The sequence below is a fragment of the Polyodon spathula genome, chromosome 11 (assembly GCF_017654505.1).
Source record: "Polyodon spathula isolate WHYD16114869_AA chromosome 11, ASM1765450v1, whole genome shotgun sequence".
NCBI lineage: Eukaryota > Metazoa > Chordata > Actinopteri > Acipenseriformes > Polyodontidae > Polyodon > Polyodon spathula.
This window is the reverse complement of record NC_054544.1, coordinates 15,520,132-15,535,275: the sequence shown is the minus strand read 5'-3', so window position 1 is coordinate 15,535,275 and position 15,144 is coordinate 15,520,132. Positions and strand designations below refer to the sequence as shown.

Below are 15,144 nucleotides of genomic sequence, written 5' to 3'. Positions count from 1 at the left end.
AATCAGTGCAGGAATACTTACTGTCATGTTGTCTTTAAGCCACTCTACTTCAGGAGAAGGCTCTCCAGTAACTTCACATGTAATGATCACATTTTGTCCCTCGTTGACATTCTGGGACTTTGGTTGTACAATAAAAGAAGGTGCATCTGAACGTTTCTGAGTGACTGTTATATCAAAATTACACTTGACAAGTCCATGTTCTGTTTTAGCTTCACAAGTAAGACTTCCTCCTTCTCTGTGGCTAACCTTATTGATAGTTAAAGTCTGATCACCCCCAGACACACCATATCTGTATTGCTCTGAGTTCGCTAACTCAACTCCGTTTAGGACCCATTTTATATTGGATGCTCCTGAAATGTTGGCTTTCAATGTAATCTTTTGACCCTCAGACACAGTCACCTGGGAGCGAGCCACGTTGGTTTCTGTGTAAGCTGTTTTGACTTCTTCGTAAACAATGTCCTTTTTAACAATATGTTCTGTAACTTCCATTTTTTCATGAGAAGCTGCCACAGATTGGGTTTGGGTGGCAACTCTGAGTGCTTCAGTAGATGCCTTTGAAGCTGAAAAACAGAAAATAACAATATATTACCACATTTGCCTCAATTTAAATAATAATATTAATAATGACTACAATTATGACTACTACCAGAATGACTATTACAAGAACAACAACTACTACTACTACTATTACTACTACTATAGGCCTATACAACACACAAGAAAAATAACAAATCAATATAACATGCCACATACCTTGGATTGTCACTTTACAACTTGTGGATACAGATCCTGCAGAATTGGTGGCAGTGCATTTGTACTCTCCACTGTCAGATACCTCTGATTTAGAGATTTTCAGGTATACTGATCCTTGCTCTTCAAAAAGTTCATACTTCCCACCTTGAGAAAGAGTCTATAAAAAGGCACATGCAAAAATGTTTTAAAAATAGACCTTTCCAACAATAACAACCGATATTTGTTATGAACACAATGAGATTAATAAAATAGTTCTTAAAAGCTCACCTTCCCATCCTTGAACCACAGAATAGTTGGTTTAGGTTCCCCTGTAACTCTCACTGTCAGCTTCACAGTTGAATCAGCAGATACTGTCACGTCACTGAGATCAGTTGTGAAAACTGGTTTTGAATTAGTTGTCAGAACTTGTGTTTTCTGAGTTGTTGCTTTTGTCTCCATAAATGATGTCACTTTAGCGTAAATACTTTTGAAAACTTGACCCACAAATGAGAAAGACGTTCTGGTGATACCTGCTTCTCCAATAATTTCACAAGCATATTCTCCCTGATCAGCCACAGTAATGCCATGGATGCTGAGATTGTAAGTTCCATCAGCAGAATAATTAAACTGGTGGTGATTGCTCTCTATTAGTTTCTTGCCATCCTTGTACCATACTACTTCTTTTACATTCAAAACAGAGCTTTCAGCTACACAGGTCATCTTTACTTCATCCTCAGATGCTTCAGCCTTCAGTTGCTGGACAATTTTGGGAGGAGTTGTTGCTGGCAATTCAACTCTCTCTGCAGAAGGTGTCCTGACTGTTGGTGGAGATTTAACTCTTCGAGGACTAGTAACTGGCTCAGGTGATTTCACTCTTTTGGGAGACTTGATTGCTTCTGGAGATTTTACACGGGGCTCTGGAGACTTAACTGTGGGTGGTGATGTGATCACTTTCTCTTTAGCTAAAGCTCTGCGAATGACTAGAACAAACTGGGCTTCTTGTTTTCCTTCTGAGTTTTCTACCACCACAGTGTAGTTGCCTTCATCAGACGATTCAACAGATGCAATTTCAAAGGTAGACTTGTACTGTGTTGTTGTCACCTGGTGGCGACTGGAGGATACGATAGTTTGTTTAGCATGCATCCAAGTCACACTGGGGGCTGGCTCTCCATCAATGTCACAAGCAAATCTGGCAGAATCTCCTTCTGAGACTGTAATAGACTGGGGTAGAGTAAGGATTCTAGCTGGAAGGTTTGTCTTTACTTTTTCCCGAACACTTTTTTCTTCTACCGTTTTAACTTCTAAAGCTTTAACTTTCCTTTCATCAGAAGCATACATAACAGATTCCTTTGCTTCAGTCACTTTTGTTTTGGTCTCTTTCACTTCTGTGGTTGTCTCAGAAGATGAAGTTCTCTTCATTGAGGATACATGGTAAAGATCTGTCTTTGTCATTTCTGGAATACGTGGTTCAGGAGGTTCCTCATCCTTGCGACGAGATAAATAGGTGGAATATTCCCCCTCTGAGACATCTAATGTTGCATAATCAGAAGCTTCTCCCTTGTAATTTGACAACACAACACGATATGTTCCACTGTCTTCTTTTTGGCAGTTCAGAACCTCTAGAGTCAAAACCCCACCAGTGTTGGTGAAGCGTATCTTGTTGCTTTCTTCAATCTCTTGGCCATTATGGTACCATTTGACTTCAGATGTTGGTTTGGCCTGAGCATTTAATGTAAATCTGGTGTTCTGGCCACATGGCACACGGTGAGAACGCATTCTGAGAGTAATGCGAGGGGCATGGTCAAGGCTGAAAGGCTGTTGACTCACAACTTCGTATTTCCTTTCAGTTTTCAAAGCTGCTTTTCTCGACTCATACCTGGAGAAGATGTCAAATCTTGCAGTTCTCTCAAACCCAGATCTTTCAGTAGATACAGGACTAGGAGAACGTGGACGTGTTCTTTCCGGTGTGGGTGATCTTTCTGGTGTTTCTATGTGAGATACAGGACGTGGACGGGGCCTTATCAATTCAGATACAGGGCGCATCAATTCAATGTATGTGGGTGACAGTGACCGCCTTCTCCTTGGTAAATGTGAGACAGATGTGGACTCTGTGCTCACCTTTTCAGTCACTTCCAAGCCTTCTGCTTGGACTTCCAGAATGTCCCTCTCCCTTCTAGAGACCCTTGTTTTTTCTTCATGTTCCATGCGTTTCATTTCACTTTTGTACATGGCAAGTCTTTGAGTTGTAGCAACAGGACGGAGTAGTTCTTCATCTTCCTTGTCTTCAAATACTCTCTGCTTTTGTCTTGGAGGCCTGTATGTAGCTGTATCATGTCGCTGACGGAGATCAGAATAGCTTGGACCAGCTTCATGCCTGGATGGTATGCGATATGTTGTATATTTGTGGACCCCTTCTTCTTCCTCATCTGTATCCAAGGTCACAGGGGCCCTTGCTGATGGATGGCGGAGAGTAGACAATTCAAAGCGTACAGGGCTGCGGCTTGGTGGTGATGCAGAAAAGCCTAGTTCCAGTTCCTCCTCCAGGCGCATTCTTTCTTCTTCAGTTATTTTCATTGTCAAGTAATCATCAACTGGAAGCAGGAGCTCTTCATCTGAAAGATCTCCAAGAGATCTTCTTCTTGGTCTATAATAAGCTTCATACTCAGGAGATGGTGTGCGGTAACGAGATGGTCTTACAGTTTCTAGGTCATCTTGTGATTCCGTAGGGATGCGCCACTTAGGCTTGTATTGGTCAGTGAATCGTGGCAGAGGCATAACATAGAATTGCTCCCATCTAGAAAGCCTGATACGTTTTGGTCGTTTCTGAACAATCTTGTCTAATGGTTCTGGCATTTCATATTGGTCACGTAGTTTTTTGTACCATCTCCTGTCTGATAAGGGTACAAAGTGTTTAATCTCTTTATCTTCCTCAAGAGCTGTTGGTGCATGCACACGAGGCTCTGGAATATCATATGGCATACGCATCCTCTTTTCTTCTGCTCTCTTTTTCTTTTCTTCTTTTGAGACTTCACACTCACTCTGTACAATCTTGGTGCTTACAGCTGGCTTATACAGAATTGCTGCCTCTCTCAAAGCCTGTTGTGCTACAGGTGTCAGTGGCACAGCCTCAACGCCAGCCATAATTTCAGCCAATCTTAATGTCTTGTCAATTTGTTTGTGAACATGTACATCTTTATCTTCTTTTGTTTTGTATTCTTGTTTGGTATAGGTCACACGTTCCACCTTCAGGGTTGACTGGCAGCTTGCAGATCCTGCTGAATTGGTAGCAATGACTCTGTAAGTACCCGTATCTTCAGGCAGACAATCTCGAATTTGTAAGACATAGTAATCTAGACCTTCATGAATAACCTCAATTTGAGGACCAAATGCCAAGGGAGTGCCATCCTTCTCCCATTTTAAGGAAGGAGCTGGTGTTCCAGATACTCTTAATTCAAAGCGAACACTCTGGCCTTCTTTGCATTCTAAATTTGCAAGCAAACGTTTAAACATTGGTCTCATTGTGTTATCAGCTGTGACGGGGTGAGGTGTTACAGTCAGTCTAGCCTTACAGCTGTCTTCGCCAAATCTGTTACGAGCCACAACAGTGTAATCTGTATCATCCTCTGGTTGCACATTGTGAATGATAAGCTGATAAAGACCCTTATCAGTTTTGAAGGTATATTTCTTATCATCTTCACCAGGCCTTATCTTCTGACCAGACTTCAGCCAAGTTACACGAGGCTCTGGGTGTACTGTTATGGTTACTCCAAATCGTACATCATCACCAACATATGCAGTGCTGTTGTATAATGGCAGAGTAAACTCTGGTGGTCTCTCTAGCAGTCTAGAAGTATCCACCCTGCGTTTTACTTTCCTCACAGTGCGTCCCTTGAAGTATTCATGGTATTCTCTCACACCCTCAACAAACAGTTCTGCATATGAGCTAGCTTCTCCATAGTCGTTAAAAACTTTGCATCTGTAGGTGCCATCATCTGATCTGTGTATGTCTTTAATATATATGATGGCTACTCCATCCTGGTAGCTTATCTCATACTTGTCACTGCTTTCCAGCTGTCTTACACCATAGTACCATGTTACTTCAGTTGACTCATCATAGTTTTCAATCCTGCACACATATTTGGCATGTCCTCCTTCTTCAGCAGTTGCATGCATAATCTGGCTTGTAACTGGGCCAATTTCAATGGGTGCAACCTTTACTTTAGCTACTGTTACACCTCTCTGACTTCTGATTGCACCACCAGAAGCGATGCGGGCTGCAGAGACAACAACATTCCATTCCTTTTTAACTAAACTCTGATAGTACCTTCTATGTCTCAGAGTCTTGATGGATTTGGTACTAATCTCCTCTGTCTTCAGTTTCAGCCAGGGATGTTCAAGGGCCTCAGCAGCTGTCATACGATTTTTCCGTTCTTTAACAAACAAGCGGTCAACAAAGTCGAGTGCTTCAAGACTCACATCCTTAAAGGCTTCATCATCAAAATTGTACTCAGCATTATTGATGCTTTCAATCATCTGTTGGTTAGTTTCAGAGGCAAATGGATTAAGGCCACTCAGAAGCACATAAACCAGAGAACCTACTGACCACATATCAGTGACTGTGCTGACCATATCATGTAGATGGATCTCAGGTGCGCAATATTCAGGTGCAGTGAACTGAATTCTCAGGTTTTCTCCAGGTTTCAAATATTTAGCCTGGCCAACATCAATTATCTTTATTGATCGGCTCTTTCTTGTGGTGTAAACAATATTTTCAGGCCTAATGTCAAAGTGACCATAACTTTTGCTATGTAAGTACTCAAGGGCTTCGCAGACTTGGCGGGTGTAATTTATAATTTCTTTTTCACTGAGCTCAAAGTTTGGAGTACTAAGGCGCTCAAATATGTCTACTCCTGAAATGAACTCAAAGATCATAACTAATTCTTCAAGGCTGTCAAAAGACTCGTGCAGATACAGGAAATTCTTGTGGCGAACAATATTAAGTGTGTCAATTTCCTTCTTAATCAAAGTCTGATCAGCACCCTTTACTTTGACAAATTTGGCCATGTGGGTCTTCTTTGAACTGATTTCAACACAACGATGAACAATGCCAAACTGTCCACGTCCCAGTTCCTCAGCAATCATGTAGTTGTTATGTAGTTCTTTTGTGGATGAGTGATGTGCTTTGCCTGAAGAGATTTCTCTGGTTTCATCAACTTCTTCATCATAGTTAAGCATTCTTGTCTTATCTTCCTTTGTGACAACAGGTTCAGTTGGATCAGATGGCTGGCTCTGACCAAATTTGTTTTCAGCAATTACACGGAACTGGTAGCTTGTTTTGCCAAAAAGATTGATGACAGTGTAGCGAGTTTCACGTGCCTGTGCAACACGGAGCCATCTCTCTGCAGTGGTGGCACACTTCTCAACAATGTAGTTGGTGACTTTGCTTCCACCATCATTAGCTGGGGCACACCAAGTCAGGCAGACTGAATCCCTTGATACATCACTAGCCTTAATGCCTCTTGGTGGATCAGGTACATCAGCAACATCCAATTCAACTGTCTGTTGATCAATGCCAAACCTGTTCTTGGCACATACAATGTAGAAACCAGCATCTTTCCTATCTACTCCATTAGGGAATACCAGGGATGTAAATGATCTTGTCACAATAACTTGGTAGTACCCATTATTGTCAATAAGATCTTGTCCTTTCTGCCATGTAATTACTGGGTCAGGTCTTCCACTGAAAGGAATCTTAATGTTAACCACTTCACCACGGAGGGCGTGGACAGCTCCCATGCCTTCCAGATGTTTTGGCAAGTGAATCTTTGCAGGAACTGCAAAAAACAATGCAAAGAAAAACATATTATACAGTAGATTATACTAAAAATAATGAGTAGTGATCATTAATATATACAAGCCACAAAAAGTAGTCTACTAACCTTCAACATCCAAGGAGACAGTGGCTGAAATGGATCCTCCTTGGTTAGTGGCTCTGACCTGGTACACCGTAGAGTCATCTGCAGTAACTGCAGTAATGACAAGTTGGTAATAACCCCCCTTGAACTCTTGGACTTTGACCTTTGTACCATCAGGCAAAATCTCTTTGCCCTGCTTGAACCATTTGACAACAGGTTTAGGAAATCCAGTGATCTTGCAAACGAAAGTGGCATTGCTCTTGTATTTCACATTAAGGTTTCTCAGCTCATCTTTGAACTGTGGTGCACGGATTACTACATCTGATTTGGGAATTATAGGTTCAGATACTTCACTCCAATCACTCTCACCACCAAGGTTTTCACATTTTACACGGAATTCATATTCTGATCCTTCAATAAGGCCTTTGACGGTGTATACAGTTTCACGGATTTCATCGGTTGTCACAGCAATCCATTCGTTCTGTTTCTTTTCACGTTTCTCAAGATAGTAGTTTCTGATTTTGGCACCACCATCACTGACAGGGGGCTTCCAAGACACAACACATGAGTCTTTTGTTACACCGGTTGATATAGGTTGGGCTGGGATTCCAGGTTTTTCTATGAAATAAGATTATAACAAAAAATTATAGTTGACAATTTTTAATCTGTGTGTATAAAAATATACATGTTTCTTCTCTTGGACAAATACTTACCAAATGGACTTTTAATGATGACAATGGAAGGAATTTCCAATATTTCACTGGTACCATACTGGTTCTGAGCAGAAACACGGAAGTAATATCCAGCATTTTCTGAAAGGTTCACAATTCTACAAGATGTGCCAGAGATAGAAGATGAGACCAGTTGCCACTCTTCACCTTCCTTTGCTTCACATTTCTCCACAATGTAGTTGGTAATTGTTGATCCACCATCATCTGCTGGTGGTTTCCAGCTGATTACTACAGAGTTCTTCAGTAGAGCATCAACAACAATTGGTCCTTCTGGAATAGCTGGTTTATCTGAAAAAACAAACAAACAAGAGTACATGTAATGTCTATAGATTCAATTTACAGAGGAATATCTGTAAATCTCTCTTTTTTATCTTTGTATGCAAAAATACTTACCTTGTATTTCAACATGAAGCACAGTTTCAACTGATCCTAAGATGTTGCTGAGCTGCACTTTGTATCTTCCAGCATGGCTCTTACGCTCTACATTTCTGATGACAAGGTGAGTATAGTTCTCAGTATTTTCAATAGTAACATTTTCAGACTCTTCTAGAGGTTTCTTGCCATGGAACCATAAGATAGATGGTACTGGGCGTCCGATGTACACAACATGGAGGCGAAGGCTTGTTCCAGTACTAACACAATACGTGTCCTTCAGCGGGAATCCAGAATGGAATTGTGGTGGGGCCTGTAGGAACAGTTTCCCACTGGTTTCAGTTTCACCAGCATCATTGACAGCTTTGCAAGTGTACAAGCCTTCATCTTCCTGTTCTTCTGTTGACACAGTCAGTGAATGATTTCGTCCATCAGAACTCATATTGTATTTGCGACTCTGGACCAGTTCTTTGCCATATCTGAACCACTTAATTACAGGAAGAGGTCTGCCGATAATCTGGCATGTAAATTGGGCTGGGTCTCCCAGTTTGGTTGTGGCCTCTTGCATTTCTTGTCTGATACTGGGAGCTTCTCCAACTGCAAATGTAACAGAATAAACATGGTATTAAAATAGAAAGAGATCAGAATATAAACTGTCTAATATTAATAAATAAAATTAATGTAAAAATGACACGTACTGGATAATTTAGTCTTAACAGCCATATCGGTTCTGCGTGGCCTGCTGATACCGGTCTCATTCTCAGCAAAAAGTCTGAATTCATATTCTGTAGCCTCTTGGAGACCACCCATGGTAAACTGTCTGTCCTTCTGAATCTCCTTGTTGCATTTCTTCCAAGCACTGTCTCCTGACTGGCGATATTCAATCCAGTATCCAATTATCTCCTTGCCACCATCACACTCTGGACGCTCCCAATGTATTGTGATGCTGTCCTTCATAACAGAAATTATGTCAATTTCTCCTGGTTGACTTGGTTTATCTAAAAAAAAATAAAGAAGATATAACTTTCAGTTCCAAAGTGCGGAATTAGGATCAATAGCTTGCTTTTACAGAAAAAAACAAAAAAAAACAAAAAACAATTACTTACCAAATGGATCCTTGCATACAGTTGGATCAGATGATGGACCTGGCTCGCTCAGACCAATATCATTTTGGGCAACGATGCGGAACTCGTATTCTGCATCAGGTACAAGTCCTGTCACAGTATACATTGTGGTAGTGACGTGAGTCTTGTTGTGCCTGACCCATTTATCCATAGACATCTCTTTATAGTCGATGTAATAGCCAGTGACACGGGAACCACCATCATCCTTAGGCCTGGACCATGACAGACTGACAGAGCTCTTAGTAACATCCAAGATTTCTGGTGGGTTGCTTGGAGGCTCTGGTGGACCTGTTACAAGAAGCAAGAGAAATGCAATGAACCACTTTAAACACTAAAGTAAGATTAAAACTATATTTACCATTACAGTAAATACTTACAGAGAGGTGTTTTCGGTATGACTGATTCCTCTGACTTCAAGGATGTGCTTACGCCAAATTGGTTTTCAGCAGTCACCCTGAAGTGGTATTCTATATTCTCCTTCAGGCCCTTGACAACAAGAGAAGTCTCCTTTACTCTTGAGTGAACAGTGCACCATGCTGCCTTGGGAAGTTCACGTCTCTCTATAATGTATCCAAGAATATCAGAACCACAATCATCAGCAGGAGCTCGCCAGCTTACTCTTACAGAACGAGCCTGGATGTCATCAAATTCAAGTGGACCTTCAGGTGGACCAGGGCGTCCAATTACTTTAACTTTGATGTATACTGCCTTCTTGCCACACTTGTTCTCCAGAACCAGGTCATATGTACCAGAATCTTCTCTGACAGCATCCTTGATAACAAGCTCAGTACATGTCTCTGAAGTTGCAATCATAGCTCTACTGGTGGCATCACTGCCTTCCTTGGTCCACTTACAAACTGGATAAGGCTTGCCCTTAATAGGCACAGACAGCCTGATGACTCCACCCTGCCTGACAACAAGGCCTTCTTGGTATTTGGGATCCAAGTCAAAATCAGGATATTCTGAAAGTCACAAATACAGTTTCAATAAATCATATAATGGTTTTGCTAAATAAATAATTATACAACAAATTAAACATAAAAAATTGTAAATAAATAACCGATTTATATTTAAATGTTATGATCCCTTACCAAGCATTTCTGTAAGTTTCACTGTTCCTGGCACCTCAGCAGGTTCACCTGGTCCGCCAGCATTGCATGCAATTAGACGGAACCGGTATTCAGCTCCCTGTGGCAAATGAGTCAGAGTGTATTCACAGATCTTGGTCGGAGTTGTGTTGCATTTCTTCCAGTCATACTGATCAACCTTTTGCATTTCAATCAGGTATCCAGAGACCTTTGAGCCTCCTTCTTCATCTGGTGGGCTCCAGGCCAAAGAAACCGATGTTCTTGTTGTATCAGTCACTCTTGGGTTCTGTGGTTTGCCAGGTGGCTCTGTGTCAGGCAAAAAAAAAGAACACATATATATTTTTTTCAACAATATTGTAAAGCAATAAAGTATATATTTTAATATTTAAGAAAAACAAAAAAAATCATACCAATTGGATCCATTGCAACTGCAGGATTAGATGATCGGCTGGGTTTACCAGTGCCTCTTGCATTGATGGCTGTCACTCTGTGTTCATATTCCAGGCCTTCAATAAGACCAGTAGATCTGTACCTTGTCATTGTCACAGCAACTTTGTTAGCACGCACCCATCTTTCAGCCCTGACTTCTTTACGTTCAATGATGTATCCAGTTACCTGGGAGCCACCATCTTCCTCAGGTGGGTACCAGCTAACTGTCATGCCATCGCGAGAAATATCAAATACCTCTGGTTTTCCTGGTGGGCCAGGTATACCTATTGGAAGACAGGATAATATAAAATTAAGATAGGGAAATTGTGTAGGGACTGAAGTTTAACTCAATAAATCTTACCAAACCAAATACAAAACAAGAATGTATGCATTAAAGATGGAAATAACTTACTAATAAGGCTCTTGCATTCCACAATCTCAGACTGCAAGAACGATCCAATTCCAAAGCGATTAGCAGCAGCAACACGGAAGCAGTATTCAGTGCCCTCGGTCAACCTGGTGTATTTGAATGTGGTTCTGGTCACAGATTCGGACACTGGCAGCCATCCTGGACGATGGGCATCACGTTGTTCAACAACATATCCACTGATTGTTGCTCCACCATCCTTCTCGGGTGGGTCCCAACTGATTGTCACAGATGTTGCATCTAATTCATCAATCCTGATAGGTCCAATAGGTTCTCCAGGTTTGTCTATATTGTTAAAAAAAGGAAGATCTCAAGTATTTTACTTGCATACATTATTTCACTTGGCAAACTAAAGTTTATCTAGTCCCACAATTTTAAGACCAGTACCTTAAAACGTATGAGGATATATGGTGCTCCTTTCTTATTCCTTATAGACTATGCAGTAATACAGTAATAACATTTTGTGTTTAGAAATTCTTACCAAGAATGATAACTTTGATGGTCTCCATGGTACATCCTGTGACATTTTTCACTTCAAGCATGTAGTCACCAGTATCATCAATAGTGGTCTCACGCACAGTCAATTTAGTTAATTTACCAGTAGTCTCAATCTTGACACGGTCAAATTCTTTCATCCTAGAACCAGCAAAGTACCAAATAACAGCCGGAGGTGGGCGACCAGAAATTGGGATGCTAAGTTCAATAGGTCTGCCAGCTGGAACATTAACAGTCTTCTGAGGAATACCAGCCAGATCAATTTTGGGCATTACTATAAATAAATAAAAACAAAAAAGTTAATTCCATTATTAGATACTCATTATTTCTTGAGCAATTTAAAATGTAATGTATCATTTTAAATACCTCTTTGTTCCTGCACAGTAACAGCTGTCACAATCTCTCTTGGTTCACTGGCACCCTTGCTGTTTGTGGCTCTAACTCTAAACAGGTATTGTTCTAACTCATTAAGTGAAACGATGGTATGGTCCATGACTGATGGTTTAACGGTGGCAACCTTCATCCATCTGTCTGTACCAGCCTTGCAAGCTTCAATCACATAACCAGTCAGTCTGCTGCCGCCATCATGAAGAGGTTTCTCCCAGGCCAATGTGACAGTAGATTTGGTCACGTCCATCACCTCAAGTTTTTGTGGAATCATAGGAACTTCTGATACCAGAACTGCATCAGCTGTTTCACATGGCTCACCAACACCGTAGATGTTTTCAGGTAATACTCTGAAGTAGTACATGGTTCCTTCTGTCAGTCCAGTTATTTTGTATAGCGTCTTGCCACACTTTGTTGTAATTGTCTTGAATGCTCTCATGGAAGCCTCACGTCTCTCAATGATATAGTTGTTGACAGGAGCTCCACCATCAACAGATGGAACATCCCATGTAATAATCACTGAATCTTTAGTAATGTCTTTAACCTTCACTGCTTCAGGTGGGCCAGGTGTATCTAAATAAATTTAAAGTATTTTGTTAAGTTTCATGCCTTCAACTTAATTGAAATTATTGTTTTTCAAATTAGCGGTGCATTATGATAACTTACCATACACTTTGACAATAACTGTGGCTGCTTTCTTGCCAGATGGATTCTCAGCCTCAATTGTGTATTTACCAGCATCATAACGGTTTACTTTTTCAATTATGAGACGAGTGTAACTGTCAGTGGTGTCAATAAATCCACGACTGGCAAGGTCCACGCCTGGTTTGCTCCAGGTGAGTACTGGGGCAGGTCTTCCAGTCACAGAGATCATTAGCCGTAGAGAACTACCAGCTCTCAAAGTGACAGTCTTCTTCAGGTCATCAGCAAGCTCAAGATCTGGCATTTCTGAAGGGAAGGGATGTTGTTGATGTTTTTTTTTTTTTTTTTTAATTTCAAACTTAAACACATATTAAACAATACAATACAATTAGCTTAGTTTCAAACCTGTAACTTACCAATTCTTTCTACTGGTTCAATTTCAGCAGATGATTCACTGAATTCACCAATTCCATTAACATTGACTGCTGCCACTCTAAAGCAATACTTCTTGGCAGATGTGAGATTAGTGACAGTGTACTCTGTATTCCTCACTGTGATTTTAGCATCAGGTCTGTACCATTCGTCTGTTCCTTCTTCTTTTATTTCAAGAACATACCCAAGAACATCAACACCACCATCATACATAGGTCTTGTCCATGAAAGGCTTATGCTGTGTTTGGTTGTATCAGTAACTCTGGGAATTGAGGGAGCACCTGGAGTGTCTGTAAAAAAAAAAATAACACACGCAAAACTAATAAATAATTTGTCCTAAATAAATTGATACACTCTTGGATTGAAGTTATCAGAAACAAGTGACTTACATGTTGGATCCCTACAGGAGGCATATAGAGATGATTCACTTGGTTCACTATCACCAGCAGCATTAACAGCAGTTGCACGGAACTGGTAGTCACAACCTTCCAAAAGGCCAGTGATTTTAAGTCTTGTGTCATAGACTGTATAATCTTTGTTAACTCTTGTCCAGCGCACACTCTTCTTTTCACGCTTGTCTACAAGGTAGTTGCTGATTTCACTTCCACCATCTGTTTCTGGCTTTAACCACTCAATGATAACGTGATCCCTTCCAGCGCTCACTATTTCGGGTGCTCCAGGGGCTGATGGTGTAGCTGGTAAACAAACAAAAAAGTTAAAATGTTTCTCCTAATATTTTGGAATTATACATTATAAATGTTTTATGGTGCATATATATCACTCACTGAATGAATTTCTAGCAATGATGGGTTCAGACTCAAGTGGCACACCAGATCCGTACTTGTTGACACCTCTAACACGGAAGATATATTCATTGTTCTTTATGAGTCTTGTAACAACACAAGACAGGGTCTTGCACTCAGCCTCTGCTATAGCCCAATTTAACCTGCTAGTCTCACGCCTTTCAACAATGTAGTGGGTAATTGGTGATCCTCCATCCTCAGATGGTATTTTCCAGGATACAGTGCATTTCTCTTCTGTTACTCTGCTTATGGTGATCTTATCATCACAAGATCCAGGTGTATCTGAAGTGAAAAAATTGTTTTAGGTAACATCTACAACTTAATGGTAAATTTTATATTTACAACAGATGTAATAGTTATATATGTGTTTCTAACACTCACCAAGAACTTTAACACAAACAGAGACCGTTTTTATTCCACTGGCGTTCTTCACTGTAAGTGTGTACTTTCCACTGTCATATCTGTCACAGAACTTGATAATAGCAAGGGCACGCCTATTGGTGTACTGCAGAGAAATCTTCTCACAGAGTTCCAGTTCCTTTTCTCCCTTAGACCAGAAGACTTTGGGGTCAGGTTTGCCTCCAATGGCAGCATCAAGCACAAGATCTGATCCAGCACGGATGGTGACAACTTCTCCAAGAAGATTGCTGTCAAGCTCAGCCTTAGGAGGAGCTAAAGTTGTTTTAAACAAAATAAAAAGACAAGTTAGAAACACAGTTTAAAAATGTAACATTGTGTAAAAATATAATTTTATTAAAGGTACGGTGGAAGTATCTTACTGTATTCAGCTTTGCAGGTGACCGGTCCTGTGGATTCTGATGGAATACTCAGAACTCCAGCTCCATTCTTTGCTATTACACGGAATTCATAAACCTCTCCCTCACCAAGAGCTGTCACAGTGAAGCAAGTATCTGTAACTGTGGTATAGTTACATTTTAGCCAGCGTCCCTCTCCAGTTTCGCTGTATGGCTTGCGTTCCACTATGTACCCCACAATCTTGCTTCCACCATCAGAGAATGGCACAGTCCATTTAAGTGATACTGTGGATCTTGAGACATCTGTGACCTCTACTTTTCCTGGTGGATCTTTTGACAGAAACATATTTAAACCATATTTTAGTTAAAAATTAGGGAGGATTACATTTTATTAAAAATGTTAATTTTAGATTGAACGAATACTTACCAACTGGATTCTGAGCCACTATAGGTCTGGAAGCCTCACTGGCTTTACTCAAGCCAGCAGCATTCATTGCATATATTCTGAATTGGTACTCCAAGCCTTCTACAAGTGTGCTTGCTCTATAATTACACTCAAAGCATGGTATGTTATTGTCCTTCACCCAGAGAATGCTATTTCGTTCCTTCCTCTCAATCCAGTAGCCTGTGACCTTGCTACCACCATCATGGTATGGCTCCTCCCAACGCATGGCCATACCATTAGCACTGACAGAATACACTTCAGGTCTTGTTGGTGGACTTGGCGGAACTATGGGATTTAAAAAAGGATGATTATTTTTCATAGATGATAAACATATAATAAAAGCATATTTTTTATAGACTTTTTTTTT

General features: G+C 40.6%; 1 protein-coding gene across 1 annotated transcript in view; it reads right to left on the bottom strand.

Moving 5' to 3' along the window:
- The window catches only part of ttn.1 (titin, tandem duplicate 1), a 172,421-nt gene that overhangs the window by 2,828 nt on the left and 154,449 nt on the right, over nucleotides 1-15,144 (bottom strand). Inside the window, exons 223-243 of the mRNA XM_041263764.1 lie at nucleotides 14,760-15,062; nucleotides 14,357-14,662; nucleotides 13,959-14,249; nucleotides 13,560-13,859; nucleotides 13,164-13,469; nucleotides 12,759-13,064; nucleotides 12,367-12,648; nucleotides 11,680-12,273; nucleotides 11,300-11,587; nucleotides 10,804-11,103; nucleotides 10,373-10,675; nucleotides 9,966-10,268; nucleotides 9,252-9,836; nucleotides 8,857-9,162; nucleotides 8,449-8,748; nucleotides 7,772-8,347; nucleotides 7,361-7,666; nucleotides 6,672-7,265; nucleotides 1,021-6,566; nucleotides 754-910; nucleotides 22-560 (exon numbers count right to left, since the gene is read on the bottom strand). Of these exons, the coding sequence (XP_041119698.1) occupies nucleotides 22-560; nucleotides 754-910; nucleotides 1,021-6,566; nucleotides 6,672-7,265; nucleotides 7,361-7,666; nucleotides 7,772-8,347; nucleotides 8,449-8,748; nucleotides 8,857-9,162; nucleotides 9,252-9,836; nucleotides 9,966-10,268; nucleotides 10,373-10,675; nucleotides 10,804-11,103; nucleotides 11,300-11,587; nucleotides 11,680-12,273; nucleotides 12,367-12,648; nucleotides 12,759-13,064; nucleotides 13,164-13,469; nucleotides 13,560-13,859; nucleotides 13,959-14,249; nucleotides 14,357-14,662; nucleotides 14,760-15,062 (12,791 nt within the window). The remainder of the gene's footprint in view (nucleotides 1-21; nucleotides 561-753; nucleotides 911-1,020; nucleotides 6,567-6,671; nucleotides 7,266-7,360; nucleotides 7,667-7,771; nucleotides 8,348-8,448; nucleotides 8,749-8,856; nucleotides 9,163-9,251; nucleotides 9,837-9,965; nucleotides 10,269-10,372; nucleotides 10,676-10,803; nucleotides 11,104-11,299; nucleotides 11,588-11,679; nucleotides 12,274-12,366; nucleotides 12,649-12,758; nucleotides 13,065-13,163; nucleotides 13,470-13,559; nucleotides 13,860-13,958; nucleotides 14,250-14,356; nucleotides 14,663-14,759; nucleotides 15,063-15,144) is intronic.